Source organism: Salmo salar, chromosome 01 (genome assembly GCF_965601325.2).
Source record: "Salmo salar chromosome 01, fSalSal1, whole genome shotgun sequence".
NCBI lineage: Eukaryota > Metazoa > Chordata > Actinopteri > Salmoniformes > Salmonidae > Salmo > Salmo salar.
The window spans coordinates 178,027,501-178,054,208 of record NC_138291.1 but is presented as its reverse complement, the minus strand read 5'-3'; the positions used below and the strand labels follow the sequence as shown (position 1 = coordinate 178,054,208).

At 49.3% G+C, this 26,708-nt stretch overlaps 1 protein-coding gene across 4 annotated transcripts in view; it reads right to left on the bottom strand.

Moving 5' to 3' along the window:
* LOC106572051 (protein Shroom3) overlaps positions 1–26,708 on the bottom strand; it is a 199,182-nt gene that overhangs the window by 15,354 nt on the left and 157,120 nt on the right. For 3 of the 4 annotated variants that reach the window (XM_014145854.3, XM_045693929.2, XM_014145863.3), the window contains 9 exons: positions 14,170–14,289; positions 13,052–13,792; positions 10,681–12,051; positions 9,792–10,563; positions 8,365–9,123; positions 5,089–5,171; positions 4,156–4,438; positions 3,382–3,914; positions 2,800–3,207 (listed from right to left, as the gene is read on the bottom strand). In XM_014145854.3, coding sequence (XP_014001329.3) covers positions 2,800–3,207; positions 3,382–3,914; positions 4,156–4,438; positions 5,089–5,171; positions 8,365–9,123; positions 9,792–10,563; positions 10,681–12,051; positions 13,052–13,792; positions 14,170–14,289 — 5,070 coding nt within the window. The remainder of the gene's footprint in view (positions 1–2,799; positions 3,208–3,381; positions 3,915–4,155; positions 4,439–5,088; positions 5,172–8,364; positions 9,124–9,791; positions 10,564–10,680; positions 12,052–13,051; positions 13,793–14,169; positions 14,290–26,708) is intronic. The other variant, XM_045693924.2, reaches the window with a different exon arrangement.

Below are 26,708 nucleotides of genomic sequence, written 5' to 3'. Positions count from 1 at the left end.
AGAAACCATCTCAGGGAAGCTACTCTATGTGCTCGTTGTCCTCACCAGGGTCTTGACCTGACTGCAGTTCGGCATCATAACCCGATTTCAGTGGGCAAATGCTCACCTTCATACCCACAGGCACCCTGGAGAAGTGTGCTCTTCACGGATGAATCCCGGTTTCAACTGTACCGGGCAGATGGTGTCTTGTGGGTGAGCAGTTTGCTGATGTCAACGTTGTGAACAGAGTGCTCCATGGTGGTGGGGTTATGGTATGGGGCAGGCATAAGCTACAGACAACGAACACAATTGCATTTTATCGATGGCAATTTCAATGCTCAGAGATACCGTGACGAGATCCTGAGGCCCATTGTCATGCCATTCATCTGCCGACATCACCTCATGTTTCAGCATGATAATGCACGGCCCCATGTCTCAAGGATCTGTACACAATTCCTGGAAACTGAAAATGTCCAAGTTCTTCCATGGCCTGCATATTCACCCCATTGAGCATGTTTGGGATGCCCTGGATTGACGTGTATGACAGCGTGTTCCAGTTCCCGCCAATATCCAGCAACTTCACACAGCCGTTGAAGAGAAGTGGGACAGCATTCCACAATTTATTTTTATTTTGTGAAGAATCCAATACTTTAACTTGTATGTGGTATAAATCACATTATTGTGGAAGCACCTCCTCTATGAGCATGAATGAGGCTGTTTGAGAAGGTTTGACCCCTAAACAACCTGTATACACATAATCTGAAGTACAATACCAACATAACTACTGTAGTAGGTCAAAGCTGTGGGATGGAAAACCTTGGTAGAGCATGGGTGGAGTAGGCATTGTGGTGCTGTATAACCTTGGTAGAACATGGGTGGAGTAGGCATTGTGGTGCTGTATAACCTTGGTAGAGCATGGGTGCAGTAGGCATTGTGGTGCTGTATAACCATGGTAGAGCATGGGGTGGAGTAGGCATTGTGGTGCTATAAAACCTTGGTAGAGCATGGGTGCAGTAGGCATTGTGGTGCTGTAAAACCATGGTAGAGCATGGGGTGGAGTAGGCATTGTGGTGCTATAAAACCTTGGTAGAGCATGGGGTGCAGTAGGCATTGTGGTGCTGTATAACCTTGGTAGAACATGGGTGGAGTAGGCATTGTGGTGCTGTATAACCTTGGTAAAGCATGGGTGGAGTAGGCATTGTGGTGCTGTAAAACCTTGGTAGAGCATGGGTGGAGTAGGCATTGTGGTGCTGTATAACCTTGGTAGAGCATGGGTGGAGTAGGCATTGTGGTGCTGTATAACCTTGGTAGTGCATGGGTGGAGTAGGCATTGTGGTGCTGTATAACCTTGGTAGAGCATGGGTGGAGTAGGCATTGTGGTGCTGTATAACCTTGGTAGAGCATGGGTGGAGTAGGCATTGTGGTGCTGTAAAACCTTGGTAGAGCATGGGTGGAGTAGGCATTGTGGTGCTGTATAACCTTGGTAGAGCATGGGTGGAGTAGGCATTGTGGTGCTGTAAAACCTTGGTAGAGCATCGGTGGAGTAGGCATTGTGGTGCTGTATAACCTTGGTAGAGCATGGGTACAGTAGGCATTGTGGTGCTGTATAACCTTGGTAGAGCATGGGTACAGTAGGCATTGTGGTGCTGTATAACCTTGGTAGAGCATGGGTGGAGTAGGCATTGTGGTGCTGTATAACCTTGGTAGAGCATGGGTGGAGTAGGCATTGTGGTGCTGTATAACCTTGGTAGAGCATGGGTACAGTAGGCATTGTGGTGCTGTATAACCTTGGTAGAGCATGGGTACAGTAGGCATTGTGGTGCTGTATAACCTTGGTAGAGCATGGGTGGAGTAGGCATTGTGGTGCTGTAAAACCTTGGTAGAGCATGGGTGGAGTAGGCATTGTGGTGCTGTATAACCTTGGTAGAGCATGGGTGGAGTAGGCATTGTGGTGCTGTAAAACCTTGGTAGAGCATCGGTGGAGTAGGCATTGTGGTGCTGTATAACCTTGGTAGAGCATGGGTACAGTAGGCATTGTGGTGCTGTATAACCTTGGTAGAGCATGGGTACAGTAGGCATTGTGGTGCTGTATAACCTTGGTAGAGCATGGGTACAGTAGGCATTGTGGTGCTGTATAACCTTGGTAGAGCATGGGTACAGTAGGCATTGTGGTGCTGTATAACCTTGGTAGAGCATGGGTGGAGTAGGCATTGTGGTGCTGTATAACCTTGGTAGAGCATGGGTGGAGTAGGCATTGTGGTGCTCATGTGAATTTCCTTTTTTTTTCAGCTTCAGACCAATGCCTATACTCACTTAAAACGTTGTTTTTTTTGTTTTGAATAGTATCCTCACATCACGTAAAAACACCAGCCTAAAGGAAACTTGCTTATTAGTTAGCTGCTCTTACTGCATGTAATCTAATTCCACAATTTACACTAATGATCTGCTCTGAAACCTAAGAGTTGTTTTGTGACGTCAAGCAATAAACTGAGCCATAACGTAATTAGACTCAACAAAGGCCCTTGGTTATAGCATAGCTGTTGTTAATGAACCCTGATCATATAGTCTAGCCTATCATTAAGTTACATAACAGGAATAAAACACACACACACACACACAGACACACACACACACACACACACACACACACACACACACACACACACACACACACACACACACACACACACACACACACACACACACACACACACACACACACACACACACACACAGAGTCCCTCTGGATAACCAGACCTCACCCCACCTCTCACCTCCTCCCCTCCCGTCCCCTCTTCCCTTGTCTCCTCCCCCTCCTACCTGTCCTCCAGCCAGGTGCTGCTCCTACGGCGTTGCCACGGCAACCTCCCTCCCACCGCGGGAAAGATCTCTTCCATCAGGTCCATGGTGCTGGTCCGTCCGCCCCCGGGCCAGGTGTCCAGCATCGGGCTCAGGGTCTTATCCCCCCGGGACACCAGCTGTCTGACCAGGGCTTCCACCTTCAGCTCCCCAGCAGACCTCTCCCTCCTGGCCAGGAGATGGTACTCTAGCCCCAGGCTTTCCTTACCGCTAGGCCCCTGCTGGGGATCTGGGATACTGCTGCTGGGGTCGATGAGGGTGTGGTGGGTCGGAGTCTCAGGCTGGGAGATAGAGGGGGGGACTGTCTGAGGGGAAAGGGAGGAGATAGATGGTCTTCTCTCTGGACACACAGCCTCCAGGAACTCACAGCTGTATGGATAGAAACAGACGGTACACATGGCAGTAATGATGAGGGGACAATTTTCTAAAAGATTGAACATTTCAACATTGTTGTATTATATCAGGTGTTGTCTCTTTGTCTAGTGGAAAAAACCTTTGTTATATCGTGCAGTAGTAATGTGTGGCTGTGACAGCATGGTGTACCTGTTAAAGTGCTGCAGCTCAGGACGATGCTCCTCTCTGTCCGGGGGTGAGGAGGAGGAGGGGAGAAGGGGAGGAGGAGGAGGGAAGTCCTCTGTGATGTCCGTCTCCCTGATGGGAAGCGGGGGAGGAGGAGGGGAGGGAGGGGCCAGCTCCTGGAGGAACACCTCGTCATAGTCCTGTAAGGAGACTATTGGAGGGACTACCTGTGGGGTCGGGGTCTCCTGCAGGTTGGACTCTGAGATGCGGAGGGAGAGCAGGGGGTGTGGTCTGGGACATGTTTCAGGTTGGACCAGGGGAAGGATGTTCTTTGGTACGGTAGCTGGACTGTCTATGGGGAAGTCTTTCAGGGTCTCTTCTGAGGTGCTGGTGTCTGATGAGCCCAGTCTGGTCCTGGTCTGCAGACCCTGGTTCTGGCCCTGATTTGCTGTGGGGCGCCGCCTGGTCTCTGGGGACACGGCTCTGGGAGCGTCAACCTGCAACAGGCAGGGGAAGGCGATGGCATCCAGGTTTCCCTGGTTTAACCTCTCGCTGACCTGAATGAATTCATGAATACTTCATTGTCCCTGAGGGAAATGTGTCTGGTAACAACACAAGCCTTCCTGACATCTAGAATACATCACAAGCCAAACTCTATCTTGTCCAGGGCATTACTGTCAAAGAGAATGTGTTCTCAATTACTTACCTGGTTAAATAAAGGCAACACAAAAACTTTGATACAGAATGCATCACAGGACATTCAGCCGGACAGACAGCCAGACAGACAGATAGACATACCTGCCAGTCAAGGCTAGTGCTGGAGCTGGTGCCTGGGGAGGAGAAGGGGCAGGGGAGACCTACAGAGGCAGCCAGGCTGAAGGCACTAAGGGCCCGCTGGCGGTCGGGGTTCCTCTGCCTCTCTCTCCTCATCACAGGGGTGTTGCTTTGGGAAGGACCCTGATTCAGCAGGTAGTGGGAGGCCACGTCCTGGGACTGGGAGGCCACGTCCTGGGACTGGGAGGCCACGTCCTGGGACTGGGAGGCTGAGACGGGACGCTTTGAACGCTGCTTGTCCATGGACCTGGAAAGAAAGAAACACACACACAAACAAGACTGTTGAGTGTATGAGCTCCTACCCTTCTTTACAATCACATCCGTCCCTGGCATGCCATTTTTCATCCATGTTTGCCGGGGTTTTCCTTCTAAATGCCAGGAATTCTGCACCAACCAGGACAATCCTGCTCTAAAATAGCAGCGAACAGAACAGTAGAACACTGACCAAGTAAGGCACTGACCCGGGGCCATTACCTTAAAAAGTCTGCTGCATGTTTAAAAAAAAAAAAAACATTTCTCAGTTCCCATCATCAACGTCGTTCTTTGAGAGGAAAAATGTGAGAGATCATCAGAAACTATGGGATGACTAAAGTGGAAAACACTTTGGCCTTAACTACTAAGACAAGTATGTGAGGAGTTTTGCTGGTTATTTCCCCGTTTGTATACATAACGAATCTGACAGACACACAGAGTCCCAAATGTACATTTGTTTACATTTTAGTCATTTAGCAGACGCTCTTATCCAGAGCCACTTTTTTTCCTATGTAGTGCAGTACTTTTCACCAGAGTTCTATGGGCCCTGAGCTCTATGGCTCCTGGTCATAAGGAGTGCACTATATAGGGAATAGGGTTCCATTTGGGGTGTACTGAGAAGGTTCTGTCTCTATGGAAACAAACCTATTGTTGTCATTGTGTGTGAACAGCTGGGGTTCATTAGAGAAGTCCGGAAACATCCTCAGATCTCCTCCTGTCTTGAAGTCCTGAAAGGAGAGAGAGGGATGGAGAGAGAAAGAGAGAGGGCGGAGGTAGAGATGGAGAGAGAGCGATGGGGGTGTGGGGGGTGGGTAGAGAGAGAGGGAGAGAGAGAGAGGGAGGGAGAGAGAGGGAGGGAGAGAGAGAGCAAGGGAGAGAGGGGGAGAGAGAGAAAATGAGAGCGAGGGAGAGAGAGAGAGAGAGGGAGAGAGAGAGAGGGAGGGAGAGAGAGCAAGGGAGAGAGAGAGACAGAGAGAGAGAGAAAAAGAGAGACAAAGAGAGAGAGAGAGACAGAGAGAGAGAGAGAGAGACAGAGAGAGAGAGAGAAAGAGACAGAGAGAGAGAGAAAAAGAGAGACAAAGAGAGAGAGAGAGAGAGAGACAGAGAGAGAGAGAGAGAGAGAAAAAGAGAGACAGAGAGAGAGAGAGAGAGAGAGAGAGAGAGAGAGAGAAAAAGAGAGAGAGAGAGAGAGAGAGAGACAGAGAGAGACAGAGAGAGAGAGAGAGAGACAGAGAGACAGAGAGAGATAGAGTTAGTGAGAGGAGGAGGAGGAGGATGAGGTAAACCATAACATTCCAGTGATTCAGGCTGACACAGAAGTTATGATATTGATTTATTTAGGAAAAACCCCACCCACAATAGGATTGGAAAACAGCAGTCTCTGGTTGAAAGTAGTGCACTAGATAGGGAATAGGATGATATTTTGTGATTATTAGTGTTTACGTTGAGTATAAATATTCAGGGAGGGATACTTCCCCTGGAGTCACGGTGGGTTTATACTGTAGCAATGTTAGAGAGGATGACTCATAGTGGGATTATGTCTCCACACTGGTGCTGTGTGTGTGTGCGTGCGCCTGTGTGTGTGTGTGTGTGTGTGTGTGTGTGCGCCTGTGTGCCTGTGTGTGTGTGTGTGCCTGTGTGTGTTTCCAGATTGGTATGTGCAGTGAGATCGTCTGTAAGTCTGTAAGCACTCAGAGCGAGAGAGTCACTACATACCCTAACATTGTCTTCCGTCAGACGGCGTCATTCTAACACGACACTCAGTTGCCAGGAAGCCATCTGTCTGGCAAATCGTGGAACTCATCTCCAGATTTTGCTCGGTAGCTAGTATTCCAGCTTGCTGATAAAGTTTTACTGAACCAAAGTTATAGGTCTGTTCTCGGGAAATTGGCTTCGACAGCTGGCTTGCTACTCTGTAACATTTGATCAATGTGATAACGTTGTAGCTAACATTAGCTAACGCAGTCAGCTGCTGCAGAACACTGTGCACTAATCATGGCAGAACAGCAACTTCTGAAAACTCATTCATTGTGTTATTAGTCGCCATCTCTCTTATATTGACTCAGATCTTTTCCACTCGTTCAGTCAAAAGAATAAATCTTTCATTTTGTTCATTTGAGTCAGTAATGCCTGGAGCATGCAGAACCCCCTTCAGGCGAACGAAGAACTAAAAACGTGAAATAATCATGATTCTACAAGCCCCTCGTTCACCATAGGGGCATAGCCGCAGGAAGTAGGGGTGCTGAGGATGCTGCAGCACCCCCCTGAAAAACATTTTAAAAATATATGAATCACAAAAAATTAAATAAACATTTCAACAAAAAGTAGTGCACTGAGCCTTTACTAGTCCTGTATTAGATTAGTACTAACTCTAACCCTTTACTAGTCCTGTATTAGATTAGTACTAACTCTAACCCTTTACTAGTCCTATATTAGATTAGTACTAACTCTAACCCTTTACTAGTCCTGTATTAGATTAGTACTAACCCTAACCCTTTACTAGTCCTGTATTAGAGTAGTACTAACCCTTTACTAGTCCTGTATTAGAGTAGTACTAACCCTTTACTAGTCCTGTATTAGATTAGTACTAACTCTAACCCTTTACTTGTCCTGTATTAGATTAGTACTAACTCTTTACTAGTCCTGTATTAGAGTAGTACTAACCCTTTACTAGTCCTGTATTAGAGTAGTACTAACCCTTTACTAGTCCTGTATTAGAGTAGTACTAACCCTTTACTAGTCCTGTATTAGAGTAGTACTAACCCTTTACTAGTCCTGTATTAGCGGACCCATAGAGCGTCTACAGAGCATGCTAAACATATTAGAGCCTCCACCCACCAACATCTTCCTGCAGCTATGCATATGGGGCTTATTGAAGCCGTCATCGGTGACTGAAACTTATGGTCGGATTCACGTTTATCGTCGAAGGAATGAGCGTTACACCGAAGCCTGTACTCTGGAGCGGGATCGATTTGGAGATGGAGGGTCTGTCATGGTCTGGGGCGGTGTGTCAAAGCATCATCGGAATGAGCTTGTTGTCATTGCAGGCAATCTCAACGCTGTGCGTTACAGGGAAAACATCCTCCTCCCTCATGTGGTACCCTTCCTGCAGGCTCATCCTGACATGACCCTCCAGCATGACAATGCCACCAGCCATACTGCTCGTTCTGTGAATGATTTCCTGCAAGAGGAATGTCAGTGTTCTGCCATGGCTAGCAAAGAGCCCGGATCTCAATCCCATTGAGCACGTCTGGGACCTGTTGGATCGGAGGGTGAGGGCTAGGGCCATTCCCCCCCAGACATGTCCGGGAACTTTCAGGTGCCTTGGTGGAAGAGTGTGGTAACATCTCACAGCAAGAACTGACAAATCTGGTGCAGTCCATGAGGAGGAGATGCACTGCAGTACTTAATGCAGCTGGTGGCCACACCAGATACTGACTGTTACTTTTGATTTCGACCCTCCCTTTGTTCAGGGACACATTATTCCATTTCTGTTAGTCACATGTCTGTGGAACTTGTTCAGTTTATGTCTCAGTTGTTGAATCTTATGTTCATACAAATATTTACACATGTTAAGTTTGCTGAAAATAAACGCAGTTCACAGTGAGAGGATGTTTCTTTTTTTGCTGAGTTTATATATATATTTGTAAAAACATATATGGGGGATTGGAAATGATGCCGACAATTACATTGATAGAAGCTACAATCTATCTGCAATATCTACCCCCTAAAAAAACCTAAAGACAGCACAAACAGATCTGGGACCAAGCTAGTTAATATACCATCTAACCTGAGATATACAGCTAAAACTAGACTTAAGTCATGTGTTTTTATGGAACTGAATTGCGTGGTGCTTCTATTTTAGTCTTGTACCAGAGTAGCATTTCATTGTAAAAAAATGTAAAAGACAGAAGAGTGTACCTGGTTGAGCCTCTCTACAGAGGGCGAGGAGCGGGATCTGAAGTGCTGTGGTGCAGGCCTCTCCTCAGAGTGCTCCAGAAGATCCTCCGCTGAGGTGGACTTCCCAGAGCTCCGGGCTGGAGCAGCTCTTTCAAAGGCCCCATCGCCTCGCTGGCTCCGGAAAGCCTCGTAGGCCTTGGCTGGGGCTGGCACTCCCTCCAGAGGCCTGTTGGATCCAAATCCAGTGGGGTATTGGTGGGAGGTGGAGACTGAGGTGGGGGCCTGGGCATGGATGTGTGGTGCGGTCACCCTGCCTGGGTAGACACTACCCTGGAGCTGCAGACCGGGAGGCAGGGTGGAGCAGAGCCTTTCCTCACCAGAGAGGCTGCTGTCTGGGCCAAACAGCTCCTGGAGAGAGGCTAGGCTGGTGGTGGAGGTGGAAGAGACACTCTGGGTGTCTGTGAAGGGCTGGAGGTAGGCACTGTGGGGCCGGTGACGATGCCGTCTCCCCTCGGACCTGTCCCTGTCTGTCCTCCAGCCTCTCTTCCTCTCCATGTAGTCAGCCAGGGCATCCTGCTGCAGCTGCCAGAGCTCCGGCCGGGAGACGGCTAGACCAGCCTGGGAGCCCTGGAGGGCCTGGGGAGCCTGGGAGCTGGAGCCCAGGCTGCGACTGGTTGCTACCTCAAACATCCTCCTGCGGTCTGCCACGCTGGTCTCTGTGCCTGGAAACAGGATCTGCTGGTGCTGGGCACTCCTCCTCGGGTCAGACTCTAACCCCACCTAGAAGAGAGGCAGAGAGTCAGTGCTGCTCCCCTGAATGGAGAGCAGTAAGGTAGCAAGGTGACGTTGCATGCATGAAGTAAACGCATAGTGGGTCAATTTCCACAACAAATAAGAGCGTTAAAGCCTGAGACTAAACCACACTGTAGCAGTGCAAAGCACATCCATGCACATGCACAGATAATCTGTGTGACTGTGATTGAGCTCATCTCAATATCGGCGGTGGTGTTTGTTGCAATGCCATCTCGCTGAGTCTACCTTTAAGTACTTGTAACACCCGGGCCATAGAGATGGGTTTTTGTTCTTTATTTTGGTTAGGCCAGGGTGTTCTTTTTCTATGTTTTTGTATTTCTTTGTTTTTGGCCGTGTGTGGCTCCCAATCAGGCACAGCTGAAGTTCGTTGTTGCTGATTGGGAGTCACACATAAGGAGCATGTTTTTCCTTTGGGTTTTGTGGGTAATTGTTTCTGTTTAGTGTTTTGCACCTGACAGGACTGTTTGGCTGTCGGTTTTCTTGTTTTGTTTTGTATAGTGTTCTTTCTATTATTAAATGCAATGATGAACACTAACTCCGCTGCACCTTGGTCTACTCTCTCTCCCGACAGCCGTTACAGTACTTTGTTCCAAGACAAAACAGCAGGAGATGGCATCGTGGATACGTTCACCTACCTCGTGCATGTTCTCTGGCTCGGAGTACGATCTCTTCTTCTGCTCCATGGTGAGCCTCTTACGCCCACCGATACGGGCCGGGACTGGTGGGCCCAAGGCGGGGACACCGGGGAGCCCTGGGGGGCTGAACCTCTCGGGCTTGGGGGTGACAAGGTGCCTCTCTCTGGGGGTGTGAGGGGAGGGAGAGGTGGTTGGGGCTGGGGCTGGGTCTGGGCTGGTGATCGTGTGCCTCTCTCTGGGGGTGTGAGGGGAGGGAGAGATGGTTGGGGCTGGGACAGGGTCTGGGCTGGTGATCGTGTGCCTCTCTCTGGGGGTGTGAGGGGAGGGAGAGATGGTTGGGGCTGGGGCTGGGTCTGGGCTGGTGATCGTGTGCCTCTCTTTGGGGGTGTGAGGGGACAGGGAAGTGGCTGGGCCAGTGGTGGTGACAATGGAGGGTTTGGGACTGGTCTTGGGGGCCACTGCCTTCCTCTCCAAGGATAAGTGCTTAGCGGGGACAGGAGGGGGGTTGTTGTTGACTACAGGAGGGGGGTTGTTGTTGACTACAGGAGGGGGGTTGTTGTTGACTACAGGAGGGGGGTTGTTGTTGACTACAGGAGGGGGGTTGAAGCTCTGGTTAGAGCTGGAGCTGATTCCCAGGTCCCTGCGTCTAAAGGAGGTGGATCGGAGCACCTTGGACTGGGCGTCCTTGATACTGTCCCTGTAGGCCCGGTTAAAGGACGTGTCCTGGATGGTCCCCAGTAGGTCCTGCAGGTCATCCCTCCAATGGAACTCTCTGTCAGAATCACAATCACTTTTATTAACATGTACCAGGAAGTAGACCTGGTGAAATAGTTCTGAGCACAATAAACTGAACAGATATAATTCACATTAGGTAGAGTAGAGCAGTTACCTGTCCCTGTCATGGCCGTTCTCCTCCTGGCCGTCCTGGCTCCCCAGTTGGAAGGTGCTCATACTCCTCTGTAGGGCCAAGCCAGGGTTAGTGTCCAGGGGGTTAGGCTGGTGGTAGGGGTCCCTGGGGGTCTGGGGCTTGGCCTGGTCACAACTCCCTGGCCTCTGCTGCTCTGCGTAATGATGACCCTTGTGGGCCACCGTTGTTTTCCCATGATGTGAGCTAGAGGAGGAGCTCAGTGTTCTGTAGGTGCTGCTGGGGCTGTTGCTTCTCTCCAGCATGTTACGCAGGTCATCCATACCAGTACCATAGCTCATGGCCCTCTCATGGTGCTTGGGCTGAGGCTGGGGCTGAGTTGGACGGGAGGAAGAGGAGGGTCCCAGGTTGGTGTGGCTGGCATTGATGCTATGACTCCTCTGCTTGTGGCGCTCGAACCGGTTTACCTTCTCCAGGACAGACAGGCTCCTCTGGTGGCTGCTCCGACTCCTAATGGAGCTCTCTGGACTGGCACAGCGCTGGACCTCCGCTAGGGCATTCTCTAGCCGGGTCAAGGGGTGCTCTGATCCCCTCTGGTTCCTCTGGTGGTGGGGTGGACTGGGGTCGCTGTAGTGCCGGAGGGGGGACCTGGACCTCTGGTTGTTGACCCGATGATCAGGCCCCTGGGCTGGGGTACTGCTACTCCTGATCCCCTGAGGAACGTGGCCCTTGGATATCTTAGTGGGCATGGTAGTGGGAGGCTGAGGGTCTGGATGGCTGTGTTCAGTGTGTCTGACCTGTCCCTGTTGATGGTTCTCAGTGTAACTCTCTGAGCCCTGGGAATACCTGGGTAGCGTCTCTCTCCGCAGCTGGACTGGAGTGTATGGGTCCCTCCTCTCCTGGCCTATGGACTGGGCTGAGGAGGGTCTGTACACCTGACCCTGTCCATGACCCTGCTGGCTCTGCCTTCGGGAGACGGTCTGTCCCTCCCCCTTCAAATGAGACCTGTAGAGACCCAGTTTGGTTTGGGTCTCCTCATGTCCTCTGTCAACAGGCTGGCCTGGCTGTTTGGTTGGAGGCTGAGCTAAGTCATGATGCTGAGGCTGGTTGGAACAGGTGACATTGGAGTTGAAAGTGTTGCTTTGGTATCCGTTCTCTACAGTTACCTCGATCCCTGTATCCACACTGATCCCCAGCCCTAACCCCTGGAGCTCTCTCTCCCTGGCCAGGCCTGGGTACACACTGCTGGGGCTGCTGGAGGGCATCTGTGCATAGTGGGTCTCCGGAGGGGCCACGGGGTAGATGCCCTGGGGCGACATGAGGCGGCCAGATGTATTCTGGGGCTGAGGCGGCTGGGGGACCTGACCCACGCCCTGTTTGGGCTTGATGGTGGGGCTAGAAGAAGAAGAAGAACCTTTATTCACCCAACAAGGAGAAACTGGAACAAAGACAACATACAGCAACAACAGAACAGGTAACTGACAAAATAATGGAAACACTTGAGTAAATGAGAGATACAAAGTACAGTGCAATTTGGGAAAGTATTCAGAACCCTGACTTATTACACATTTTGTTACGTTACAGCTTTATTCTAAAATTGATTCAATTATTTTTTCCCCCCTCATCAATCTACACACAATACCCATATAATGACATCACAATACCCCATAATGACATCACAATACCCCATAGTGACATCACAATATCCCATAATGACATCACAATACCCCATAGTGACATCACAATATCCCATAATGACATCACAATATCCCATAATGACATCACAATACCCCATAATGACATCACAATATCCCATAATGACATCACAATATCCCATAATGACATCACAATACCCCATAATGACAAAGCTAAAACAGGTTTAAAAAATGTTGGCAAATCTATTTAAAAAAAATTGAAAAACAGCAAATACTTATTTACGTTAGTATTCAACCCCTTTGCTATGAGACTCCCATAATGACATCACAATACCCCATAATGACATCACAATATCCCATAATGACATCACAATACCCCATAATGACAAAGCTAAAACAGGTTTTAAAATGTTGGCAAATCTATTTTAAAAAAAATGGAAAAACAGCAAAAACGTATTTCCATAAGTATTCAGACTCTTTGCTATGAGACTCCAAATAGAGCTCAGGTGCATCCTGTTTCCATTGATCATCCTTGAGATGTTTCTACAACTTGATTGGAGTCCACCTGTGGTAAATTCAATTGATTGGACATGATCTGGAAAGGCACACCCCGTCTATATAAGGTCCCAGAGTTGTCAGTGATGTGTACATGTAGACAGAGCACTAATGTCAGGTTAAAAAAGCACAGCTCCTGACTCCTTCTGCAGAAGCCAATGGAAACAATAGAATAGACTAAATACCTGCTCTCAGGACTCTTCTCTATGACGGTGTGGAGCTGGCCCTCGGCCCCGTAGGAGCCCTTCCCCGAGCCGGAGGCCACGGACCCAGAGGAGTGGTGCCAGGAGGAGGTGGACCCCTTGTGGAGAGCCCTGAGGGAGCGAGTCTGCTCCAGGCTGGACCAGGAATTGGGCCTCTCGTGGTGCCTGATCGCCGCGTAGCTGTCACTCCGCATGGGAGGAGCCGGCGCCCCCTTCAGGCTTTCATAGGAACTGCAGCTGGCGGACTGAGACTGGCCCCAGATCGGCCCAACGCTGTGTCGTTTGGGGTTATTACCATGGTTATTACCGCCGTTGCTTCCGCCACTGCTGTTACTACAGTTACTACTGCCGCGGTGACAGGAGGCCTTGCCCCCACTACGAGAACCCACCCTGCCGGGCTCGTGGTTGCGTAGCAACGCAGCGGAGCTGACCTCGTGCTCTTGGGCACCTCCCTGCTGGGGGTCGTAGACCGTACGGACGTATCGGATGTCAGCATGCTGCATGCCCTCCGCCATGGCCCCTCCCCCTCCTCCGCTAACCCCACCCCTCTGTGGAACCGTCTCCATGGAGTATGACCTCTCCTTACTAAAGGTCGGAGCGGCCGCTAGGTACTCTGGGATACTAGAGCTGGTAGAGAAGGAGGAGTAGGCTGAGTCCCTTTTGCTGTGAAGGTGGTCCATGCTGTTGGAAGACTTGGAGGCAGACAGCTGGTGGCAGGAAGAACTGTAGAGAGGAGAGGAGTGGAGGGGAAGGGGAGAGGAGAGAGAAGTGGAGGGGAGAGGAGAGGAGAGGAGAGGAGAGGCGAGGAAAGGAGAGGAAAGGAGAGGAGAAGAGAAGAGAAGAGAGGAGAAGAGTGGCGAGAGGAGAGGCGAGGCGAGGCGAGGAGAGAGGAGTGGATAGAGGAGTGGAGAGGAGTGCAGAGGAGAGGAGAGAATAGAGAGGGGAGAGGAGTGGAGAGAGGAGTGGAGAGGAGTGGAGAGTAGTACTTTGATCCTTACATGATTGAATGATTAGATATTAAAGGTAGCAGGCTGCTCCACCAGAGACAGACAGCACTACACACATTGAGGATAAAAAGGCCATATTAACAAGAGCAGCACCTGTAGGCTGGGTGGCCGTGGTGCTCCCCAAGGCTCTCCATACTTCCTCTAGAACTGTACTGGTCTGGACTCTTCCTCAGGTAACTTGGGTCGTAGCCTGACAGGTCTGAGGTGGACGCACTAAGCAGAGGAGAGAGAGGGAAAGAGAGAGAGTTACATTTAAAATAATTTAGAGAAGTCAGCAATAGACCAAAGAGTTACCGGGTAAAATACTACCATTCAAAGGTTTCTGGTTGTTTGGAAACCATGATCATCCCTATGGACTGTAAAGACCACATCATCGCACAGCCTGGAGAGATCTCATTACTGTGGACTGTAAAGACCACGTCATCGCACAGCCTGGAGAGATCTCATTACTGTGGACTGTAAAGACCACATCATCGCACAGCCTGGAGAGATCTCATTACTGTGGACTGTAAAGACCACGTCATCGCACAGCCTGGAGAGATCTCATTACTGTGGACTGTAAAGACCACGTCATCGCACAGCCTGGAGAGATCTCATTACTGTGCTAGTAAATCTCATTACTGTGCTATTAAATCTCATTACTGTGCTAGTAAATCTCATTACTGTGCTAGTAAATCTCATTACTGTGCTATTAAATCTCATTACTGTGCTATTAAATCTCATTACTGTGCTAGTAAATCTCATTCCTGTGCTAGTAAATCTCATTACTATGTTATTAAATCTCATTACTGTGCTATTAAATCTCATTACTGTGCTAGTAAATCTCATTACTGTGCTATTAAATCTCATTCCTGTGCTATTAAATCTCATTACTGTGATATTAAATCTCATTACTGTGCTATTAAATCTCATTCCTGTGCTATTAAATCTCATTACTGTGCTATTAAATCTCATTACTGTGCTAGTAAATCTCATTCCTGTGCTAGTAAATCTCATTACTGTGCTAGTAAATCTCATTACTGTGCTAGTAAATCTCATTACTGTGCTATTAAATCTCATTACTGTGCTATTAAATCTCATTACTGTGCTAGTAAATCTCATTCCTGTGCTATTAAATCTCATTCCTGTGCTAGTAAATCTCATTACTGTGCTAGTAAATCTCATTACTGTGCTAGTAAATCTCATTACTGTGCTATTAAATCTCATTACTGTGCTATTAAATCTCATTCCTGTGCTATTAAATCTCATTACTGTGCTATTAAATCTCATTACTGTGCTAGTAAATCTCATTACTGTGCTAGTAAATCTCATTCCTGTGCTATTAAATCTCATTCCTGTGCTATTAAATCTCAATACTGTGCTATTAACTCTCATTACTGTGCTAGTAAATCTCATTACTGTGCTAGTAAATCTCATTCCTGTGCTATTAAATCTCATTACTGTGCTAGTAAATCTCATTACTGTGCTATTAAATCTCATTACTGTGCAAGTAAATCTCATTCCTGTGCTATTAAATCTCATTACTGTGCTATTAAATCTCATTACTGTGCTAGTAAATCTCATTACTGTGCTATTAAATCTCATTCCTGTGCTAGTAAATCTCATTACTGTGCTAGTAAATCTCATTCCTGTGCTAGTAAATCTCATTCCTGTGCTATTAAATCTCATTCCTGTGCTATTAAATCTCAATACTGTGCTATTAACTCTCATTACTGTGCTAGTAAATCTCATTACTGTGCTAGTAAATCTCATTCCTGTGCTATTAAATCTCATTACTGTGCTAGTAAATCTCATTACTGTGCTATTAAATCTCATTACTGTGCAAGTAAACCTCATTCCTGTGCTATTAAATCTCATTACTGTGCTATTAAATCTCATTACTGTGCTATTAAATCTCATTACTGTGCTAGTAAATCTCATTACTGTGCTATTAAATCTCATTGTCATGGGTCTAAGAAGAATTCATCATTAACCACTCGGAGTCTGCATGTCTGTGTGTAGTCTGCATGTTTGTGTGTAGTCTGCATGTCTGTGTGTGTAGTCTACATGTCTGTGTGTAGTCTACATGTAGTCTGCATGTCTGTGTGTAGTCTACATGTCTGTGTGTAGTCTGCATGTCTGTGTGTAGTCTACATGTCTGTGTGTAGTCTACATGTAGTCTGCATGTCTGTGTGTAGTCTACATGTCTGTGTGTAGTCTGCATGTCTGTGTGTAGTCTACATGTCTGTGTGTAGTCTACATGTCTGTGTGTAGTCTACATGTCTGTGTGTAGTCTACATGTCTGCATGTCGTCTACATGTCTGTGTGTAGTCTACATGTAGTCTACATGTCTGTGTGTAGTCTGCATGTCGTCTACATGTCTGTGTGTAGTCTACATGTCGTCTACATGTTTGTGTGTAGTCTGCATGTCTGTGTGTAGTCTACATGTCTGTGTGTAGTCTGCATGTCTGTGTGTAGTCTACATGTCTGTGTGTAGTCTGCATGTCTGTGTGTAGTCTACATGTCTGTGTGTAGTCTACATGTCTGTGTGTAGTCTGCATGTCTGTGTGTAGTCTACATGTTGTCTACATGTCTGTGTGTAGTCTGCATGTCGTCTACATGTCTGTGTGTAGTCTGCATGTCGTCTACATATCTGTGTGTAGTCTGCATGTCTGTGTGTAGTCTACATGTTGTCTACATGTCTGTGTGTAGTCTACATGTCGTCTACATGTCTGTGTGTAGTCTACATGTCGTCTGCATGTCTGTGTGTAGTCTACATGTCTCTGTGTGTAGTCTGTGTGTAGTCTACATGTCTGTGTGTAGTCTACATGTCTCTGTGTGTAGTCTACATGTCTCTGTGTGTAGTCTGTGTGTAGTCTACATGTCTGTGTGTAGTCTACATGTCTCTGTGTGTAGTCTACATGTCTCTGTGTGTAGTCTGTGTGTTGGGGGATGGTGGAGGTCCAGTGTTGGTTGGTATTTCTACATGTCTGTGTGTTGGGGGATGGTGGAGGTCCAGTGTTGGTTGGTATTTCTACATGTCTGTGTGTTGGGGGATGGTGGAGGTACAGTGTTGGTTGGTATTTCTACATGTCTGTGTGTTGGGGGATGGGGGATGGTGGAGGTCCAGTGTTGGTTGGTATTTCTACATGTCTGTGTGTTGGGGGATGGGGGATGGTGGAGGTCCAGTGTTGGTTGGTATTTCTACATGTCTGTGTGTTGGGGGATGGGGGATGGTGGAGGTCCAGTGTTGGTTGGTATTTCTACATGTCTGTGTGTTGGGGGATGGTGGAGGTCCAGTGTTGGTTGGTATTTCTACATGTCTGTGTGTTGGGGGATGGGGGATGGTGGAGGTCCAGTGTTGGTTGGTATTTCTACATGTCTGTGTGTTGGGGGATGGTGGAGGTACAGTGTTGGTTGGTATTTCTACATGTCTGTGTGTTGGGGGATGGGGGATGGTGGAGGTCCAGTGTTGGTTGGTATTTCTACATGTCTGTGTGTTGGGGGATGGGGGATGGTGGAGGTCCAGTGTTGGTTGGTATTTCTACATGTCTGTGTGTTGGGGGATGGGGGATGGTGGAGGTCCAGTGTTGGTTGGTATTTCTACATGTCTGTGTGTTGGGGGATGGGGGATGGTGGAGGTCCAGTGTTGGTTGGTATTTCTACATGTCTGTGTGTTGGGGGATGGTGGAGGTCCAGTGTTGGTTGGTATTTCTACATGTCTGTGTGTTGGGGGATGGGGGATGGTGGAGGTACAGTGTTGGTTGGTATTTCTACATGTCTGTGTGTTGGGGGATGGGGGATGGTGGAGGTCCAGTGTTGGTTGGTATTTCTACATGTCTGTGTGTTGGGGGATGGGGGATGGTGGAGGTCCAGTGTTGGTTGGTATTTCTACATGTCTGTGTGTTGGGGGATGGGGGATGGTGGAGGTCCAGTGTTGGTTGGTATTTCTACATGTCTGTGTGTTGGGGGATGGTGGAGGTCCAGTGTTGGTTGGTATTTCTACATGTCTGTGTGTTGGGGGATGGGGGATGGTGGAGGTCTAGTGTTGGTTGGTATTTCTACATGTCTGTGTGTTGGGGGATGGGGGATGGTGGAGGTACAGTGTTGGTTGGTATTTCTACATGTCTGTGTGTTGGGGGATGGGGGATGGTGGAGGTCCAGTGTTGGTTGGTATTTCTACATGTCTGTGTGTTGGGGGATGGTGGAGGTCCAGTGTTGGTTGGTATTTCTACATGTCTGTGTGTTGGGGGATGGGGGATGGTGGAGGTACAGTGTTGGTTGGTATTTCTACATGTCTGTGTGTTGGGGGATGGGGGATGGTGGAGGTACAGTGTTGGTTGGTATTTCTACATGTCTGTGTGTTGGGGGATGGGGGATGGTGGAGGTCCAGTGTTGGTTGGTATTTCTACATGTCTGTGTGTTGGGGGATGGGGGATGGTGGAGGTCCAGTGTTGGTTGGTATTTCTACATGTCTGTGTGTTGGGGGATGGGGGATGGGGGAGGTCCAGTGTTGGTTGGTATTTCTACATGTCTGTGTGTTGGGGGATGGTGGAGGTCCAGTGTTGGTTGGTATTTCTACATGTCTGTGTGTTGGGGGATGGGGGATGGTGGAGGTCCAGTGTTGGTTGGTATTTCTACATGTCTGTGTGTTGGGGGATGGGGGATGGTGGAGGTCCAGTGTTGGTTGGTATTTCTACATGTCTGTGTGTTGGGGGATGGTGGAGGTACAGTGTTGGTTGGTATTTCTACATGTCTGTGTGTTGGGGGATGGGGGATGGTGGAGGTCCAGTGTTGGTTGGTATTTCTACATGTCTGTGTGTTGGGGGATGGGGGATGGTGGAGGTCCAGTGTTGGTTGGTATATCTACATGTCTGTGTGTTGGGGGATGGTGGAGGTACAGTGTTGGTTGGTATTTCTACATGTCTGTGTGTTGGGGGATGGGGGATGGTGGAGGTACAGTGTTGGTTGGTATTTCTACATGTCTGTGTGTTGGGGGATGGTGGAGGTCCAGTGTTGGTTGGTATTTCTACATGTCTGTGTGTTGGGGGATGGTGGAGGTCCAGTGTTGGTTGGTATTTCTACATGTCTGTGTGATGGGGGATGGGGGATGGTGGAGGTACAGTGTTGGTTGGTATTTCTACATGTCTGTGTGTTGGGGGATGGGGGATGGTGGAGGTCCAGTGTTGGTTGGTATTTCTACATGTCTGTGTGTTGGGGGATGGTGGAGGTCCAGTGTTGGTTGGTATTTCTACATGTCTGTGTGTTGGGGGATGGTGGAGGTCCAGTGTTGGTTGGTATTTCTACATGTCTGTGTGATGGGGGATGGGGGATGGTGGAGGTACAGTGTTGGTTGGTATTTCTACATGTCTGTGTGTTGGGGGATGGGGGATGGTGGAGGTCCAGTGTTGGTTGGTATTTCTACATGTCTGTGTGTTGGGGGATGGGGGATGGTGGAGGTCCAGTGTTGGTTGGTATATCTACATGTCTGTGTGTTGGGGGATGGGGGATGGTGGAGGTCCAGTGTTGGTTGGTATATCTACATGTCTGTGTGTTGGGGGATGGGGTATGGTGGAGGTCCAGTGTTGGTTGGTATTTCTACATGTCTGTGTGTTGGGGGATGGTGGAGGTCCAGTGTTGGTTGGTATTTCTACATGTCTGTGTGTTGGGGGATGGGGGATGGTGGAGGTCCAGTGTTGGTTGGTATTTCTACATGTCTGTGTGTTGGGGGATGGGGGATGGTGGAGGTCCAGTGTTGGTTGGTATTTCTACATGTCTGTGTGTTGGGGGATGGGGGATGGTGGAGGTCCAGTGTTGGTTGGTATATCTACATGTCTGTGTGTTGGGGGATGGGGGATGGTGGAGGTCCAGTGTTGGTTGGTATTTCTACATGTCTGTGTGTTGGGGGATGGGGGATGGGGGAGGTCCAGTGTTGGTTGGTATTTCTACATGTCTGTGTGTTGGGGGATGGGGGATGGGGGAGGTCCAGTGTTGGTTGGTATTTCTACATGTCTGTGTGTTGGGGGATGGGGGATGGGGGAGGTCCAGTGTTGGTTGGTATTTCTACATGTCTGTGTGTTGGGGGATGGTGGAGGTCCAGTGTTGGTTGGTATTTCTACATGTCTGTGTGTTGGGGGATGGGGGATGGTGGAGGTCCAGTGTTGGTTGGTATTTCTACATGTCTGTGTGTTGGGGGATGGGGGATGGTGGAGGTCCAGTGTTGGTTGGTATTTCTACATGTCTGTGTGTTGGGGGATGGGGGATGGTGGAGGTCCAGTGTTGGTTGGTATTTCTACATGTCTGTGTGATGGGGGATGGGGGATGGTGGAGGTCCAGTGTTGGTTGGTATTTCTACATGTCTGTGTGTTGGGGGATGGGGGAGGTCCAGTGTTGGTTGGTATTTCTACATGTCTGTGTGTTGGGGGATGGTGGAGGTCCAGTGTTGGTTGGTATTTCTACATGTCTGTGTGTTGGGGGATGGGGGATGGGGGAGGTCCAGTGTTGGTTGGTATTTCTACATGTCTGTGTGTTGGGGGATGGGGGATGGTGGAGGTCTAGTGTTGGTTGGTATTTCTACATGTCTGTGTGTTGGGGGATGGTGGAGGTCCAGTGTTGGTTGGTATTTCTACATGTCTGTGTGTTGGGGGATGGGGGATGGTGGAGGTCCAGTGTTGGTTGGTATTTCTACATGTCTGTGTGTTGGGGGATGGGGGATGGTGGAGGTCCAGTGTTGGTTGGTATTTCTACATGTCTGTGTGTTGGGGGATGGGGGATGGTGGAGGTCCAGTGTTGGTTGGTATTTCTACATGTCTGTGTGTTGGGGGATGGGGGATGGTGGAGGTCCAGTGTTGGTTGGTATTTCTACATGTCTGTGTGTTGGGGGATGGGGGATGGTGGAGGTCCAGTGTTGGTTGGTATTTCTACATGTCTGTGTGTTGGGGGATGGTGGAGGTACAGTGTTGGTTGGTATTTCTACATGTCTGTGTGTTGGGGGATGGGGGATGGTGGAGGTCCAGTGTTGGTTGGTATTTCTACATGTCTGTGTGTTGGGGGATGGGGGATGGTGGAGGTCCAGTGTTGGTTGGTATATCTACATGTCTGTGTGTTGGGGGATGGTGGAGGTACAGTGTTGGTTGGTATTTCTACATGTCTGTGTGTTGGGGGATGGTGGAGGTCCAGTGTTGGTTGGTATTTCTACATGTCTGTGTGTTGGGGGATGGGGGATGGTGGAGGTCCAGTGTTGGTTGGTATATCTACATGTCTGTGTGTTGGGGGATGGGGGATGGTGGAGGTCCAGTGTTGGTTGGTATTTCTACATGTCTGTGTGTTGGGGGATGGTGGAGGTCCAGTGTTGGTTGGTATTTCTACATGTCTGTGTGTTGGGGGATGGGGGATGGTGGAGGTCCAGTGTTGGTTGGTATTTCTACATGTCTGTGTGTTGGGGGATGGTGGAGGTCCAGTGTTGGTTGGTATTTCTACATGTCTGTGTGTTGGGGGATGGGGGATGGTGGAGGTCCAGTGTTGGTTGGTATTTCTACATGTCTGTGTGTTGGGGGATGGGGGATGGTGGAGGTCCAGTGTTGGTTGGTATTTCTACATGTCTGTGTGTTGGGGGATGGGGGAGGTCCAGTGTTGGTTGGTATTTCTACATGTCTGTGTGTTGGGGGATGGTGGAGGTCCAGTGTTGGTTGGTATTTCTACATGTCTGTGTGTTGGGGGATGGTGGAGGTCCAGTGTTGGTTGGTATTTCTACATGTCTGTGTGTTGGGGGATGGGGGATGGTGGAGGTACAGTGTTGGTTGGTATTTCTACATGTCTGTGTGTTGGGGGATGGGGGAGGTCCAGTGTTGGTTGGTATTTCTACATGTCTGTGTGTTGGGGGATGGTGGAGGTCCAGTGTTGGTTGGTATTTCTACATGTCTGTGTGTTGGGGGATGGTGGAGGTACAGTGTTGGTTGGTATTTCTACATGTCTGTGTGTTGGGGGATGGGGGATGGTGGAGGTACAGTGTTGGTTGGTATTTCTACATGTCTGTGTGTTGGGGGATGGGGGATGGTGGAGGTCCAGTGTTGGTTGGTATATCTACATGTCTGTGTGTTGGGGGATGGGGGATGGTGGAGGTCCAGTGTTGGTTGGTATATCTACATGTCTGTGTGTTGGGGGATGGGGGATGGTGGAGGTCCAGTGTTGGTTGGTATTTCTACATGTCTGTGTGTTGGGGGGATGGTGGAGGTCCAGTGTTGGTTGGTATTTCTACATGTCTGTGTGTTGGGGGATGGGGGATGGTGGAGGTCCAGTGTTGGTTGGTATTTCTACATGTCTGTGTGTTGGGGGATGGGGGATGGTGGAGGTACAGTGTTGGTTGGTATTTCTACATGTCTGTGTGTTGGGGGATGGTGGAGGTACAGTGTTGGTTGGTATTTCTACATGTCTGTGTGTTGGGGGATGGGGGATGGTGGAGGTCCAGTGTTGGTTGGTATTTCTACATGTCTGTGTGTTGGGGGATGGGGGATGGTGGAGGTCTAGTGTTGGTTGGTATTTCTACATGTCTGTGTGTTGGGGGATGGGGGATGGTGGAGGTACAGTGTTGGTTGGTATTTCTACATGTCTGTGTGTTGGGGGATGGGGGATGGTGGAGGTCCAGTGTTGGTTGGTATTTCTACATGTCTGTGTGTTGGGGGATGGGGGATGGTGGAGGTCTAGTGTTGGTTGGTATTTCTACATGTCTGTGTGTTGGGGGATGGTGGAGGTACAGTGTTGGTTGGTATTTCTACATGTCTGTGTGTTGGGGGATGGGGGATGGTGGAGGTCCAGTGTTGGTTGGTATTTCTACATGTCTGTGTGTTGGGGGATGGTGGAGGTACAGTGTTGGTTGGTATTTCTACATGTCTGTGTGTTGGGGGATGGGGGATGGTGGAGGTCTAGTGTTGGTTGGTATTTCTACATGTCTGTGTGTTGGGGGATGGTGGAGGTACAGTGTTGGTTGGTATTTCTACATGTCTGTGTGTTGGGGGATGGGGGATGGTGGAGGTCCAGTGTTGGTTGGTATTTCTACATGTCTGTGTGTTGGGGGATGGTGGAGGTACAGTGTTGGTTGGTATTTCTACATGTCTGTGTGTTGGGGGATGGGGGATGGTGGAGGTCCAGTGTTGGTTGGTATTTCTACATGTCTGTGTGTTGGGGGATGGGGGATGGTGGAGGTCTAGTGTTGGTTGGTATTTCTACATGTCTGTGTGTTGGGGGATGGGGGATGGTGGAGGTACAGTGTTGGTTGGTATTTCTACATGTCTGTGTGTTGGGGGATGGGGGATGGTGGAGGTCCAGTGTTGGTTGGTATTTCTACATGTCTGTGTGTTGGGGGATGGGGGATGGTGGAGGTCTAGTGTTGGTTGGTATTTCTACATGTCTGTGTGTTGGGGGATGGTGGAGGTCTAGTGTTGGTTGGTATTTCTACATGTCTGTGTGTTGGGGGATGGGGGATGGTGGAGGTCCAGTGTTGGTTGGTATTTCTACATGTCTGTGTGTTGGGGGATGGTGGAGGTCCAGTGTTGGTTGGTATTTCTACATGTCTGTGTGTTGGGGGATGGGGGATGGTGGAGGTACAGTGTTGGTTGGTATTTCTACATGTCTGTGTGTTGGGGGATGGTGGAGGTCCAGTGTTGGTTGGTATTTCTACATGTCTGTGTGTTGGGGGATGGGGGATGGTGGAGGTACAGTGTTGGTTGGTATTTCTACATGTCTGTGTGTTGGGGGATGGGGGATGGTGGAGGTCCAGTGTTGGTTGGTATTTCTACATGTCTGTGTGTTGGGGGATGGTGGAGGTCCAGTGTTGGTTGGTATTTCTACATGTCTGTGTGTTGGGGGATGGTGGAGGTCCAGTGTTGGTTGGTATTTCTACATGTCTGTGTGTTGGGGGATGGTGGAGGTCCAGTGTTGGTTGGTATATCTACATGTCTGTGTGTTGGGGGATGGGGGATGGTGGAGGTCCAGTGTTGGTTGGTATTTCTACATGTCTGTGTGTTGGGGGATGGGGGATGGTGGAGGTACAGTGTTGGTTGGTATTTCTACATGTCTGTGTGTTGGGGGATGGGGGATGGTGGAGGTACAGTGTTGGTTGGTATTTCTACATGTCTGTGTGTTGGGGGATGGTGGAGGTCCAGTGTTGGTTGGTATTTCTACATGTCTGTGTGTTGGGGGATGGTGGAGGTACAGTGTTGGTTGGTATTTCTACATGTCTGTGTGTTGGGGGATGGGGGATGGTGGAGGTACAGTGTTGGTTGGTATTTCTACATGTCTGTGTGTTGGGGGATGGTGGAGGTCCAGTGTTGGTTGGTATTTCTACATGTCTGTGTGTTGGGGGATGGGGTATGGTGGAGGTACAGTGTTGGTTGGTATTTCTACATGTCTGTGTGTTGGGGGATGGTGGAGGTCCAGTGTTGGTTGGTATTTCTACATGTCTGTGTGTTGGGGGATGGTGGAGGTCCAGTGTTGGTTGGTATTTCTACATGTCTGTGTGTTGGGGGATGGGGGATGGTGGAGGTCCAGTGCTGGTTGGTATATCTACATGTCTGTGTGTTGGGGGATGGTGGAGGTACAGTGTTGGTTGGTATTTCTACATGTCTGTGTGTTGGGGGATGGGGGATGGTGGAGGTCCAGTGTTGGTTGGTATTTCTACATGTCTGTGTGTTGGGGGATGGGGGATGGTGGAGGTCCAGTGTTGGTTGGTATATCTACATGTCTGTGTGTTGGGGGATGGGGGATGGTGGAGGTCCAGTGTTGGTTGGTATTTCTACATGTCTGTGTGTTGGGGGATGGGGGATGGTGGAGGTCCAGTGTTGGTTGGTATTTCTACATGTCTGTGTGTTGGGGGATGGGGGATGGTGGAGGTCTAGTGTTGGTTGGTATTTCTACATGTCTGTGTGTTGGGGGATGGGGGATGGTGGAGGTCCAGTGTTGGTTGGTATATCTACATGTCTGTGTGTTGGGGGATGGGGGATGGTGGAGGTACAGTGTTGGTTGGTATTTCTACATGTCTGTGTGTTGGGGGATGGTGGAGGTCCAGTGTTGGTTGGTATTTCTACATGTCTGTGTGTTGGGGGATGGTGGAGGTACAGTGTTGGTTGGTATTTCTACATGTCTGTGTGTTGGGGGATGGGGGATGGTGGAGGTACAGTGTTGGTTGGTATTTCTACATGTCTGTGTGTTGGGGGATGGGGGATGGTGGAGGTCCAGTGTTGGTTGGTATTTCTACATGTCTGTGTGTTGGGGGATGGGGGATGGTGGAGGTCCAGTGTTGGTTGGTATATCTACATGTCTGTGTGTTGGGGGATGGTGGAGGTACAGTGTTGGTTGGTATTTCTACATGTCTGTGTGTTGGGGGATGGGGGATGGTGGAGGTCCAGTGTTGGTTGGTATTTCTACATGTCTGTGTGTTGGGGGATGGTGGAGGTACAGTGTTGGTTGGTATTTCTACATGTCTGTGTGTTGGGGGATGGGGGATGGTGGAGGTACAGTGTTGGTTGGTATTTCTACATGTCTGTGTGTTGGGGGATGGTGGATGGTGGAGGTCTAGTGTTGGTTGGTATTTCTACATGTCTGTGTGTTGGGGGATGGTGGAGGTACAGTGTTGGTTGGTATTTCTACATGTCTGTGTGTTGGGGGATGGGGGATGGTGGAGGTACAGTGTTGGTTGGTATTTCTACATGTCTGTGTGTTGGGGGATGGTGGATGGTGGAGGTCTAGTGTTGGTTGGTATTTCTACATGTCTGTGTGTTGGGGGATGGGGGATGGTGGAGGTACAGTGTTGGTTGGTATGTCTACATGTCTGTGTGTTGGGGGATGGTGGAGGTACAGTGTTGGTTGGTATTTCTACATGTCTGTGTGTTGGGGGATGGTGGAGGTCCAGTGTTGGTTGGTATATCTACATGTCTGTGTGTTGGGGGATGGGGGATGGTGGAGGTACAGTGTTGGTTGGTATTTCTACATGTCTGTGTGTTGGGGGATGGTGGAGGTCCAGTGTTGGTTGGTATTTCTACATGTCTGTGTGTTGGGGGATGGGGGATGGTGGAGGTCCAGTGTTGGTTGGTATTTCTACATGTCTGTGTGTTGGGGGATGGTGGAGGTACAGTGTTGGTTGGTATTTCTACATGTCTGTGTGTTGGGGGATGGGGGATGGTGGAGGTCCAGTGTTGGTTGGTATTTCTACATGTCTGTGTGTTGGGGGATGGGGGATGGTGGAGGTCCAGTGTTGGTTGGTATTTCTACATGTCTGTGTGTTGGGGGATGGGGGATGGTGGAGGTACAGTGTTGGTTGGTATTTCTACATGTCTGTGTGTTGGGGGATGGGGGATGGGGGAGGTACAGTGTTGGTTGGTATTTCTACATGTCTGTGTGTTGGGGGATGGGGGATGGTGGAGGTCCAGTGTTGGTTGGTATTTCTACATGTCTGTGTGTTGGGGGATGGGGGATGGTGGAGGTCCAGTGTTGGTTGGTATATCTACATGTCTGTGTGTTGGGGGATGGTGGAGGTACAGTGTTGGTTGGTATTTCTACATGTCTGTGTGTTGGGGGATGGTGGAGGTCTAGTGTTGGTTGGTATTTCTACATGTCTGTGTGTTGGGGGATGGGGGATGGTGGAGGTACAGTGTTGGTTG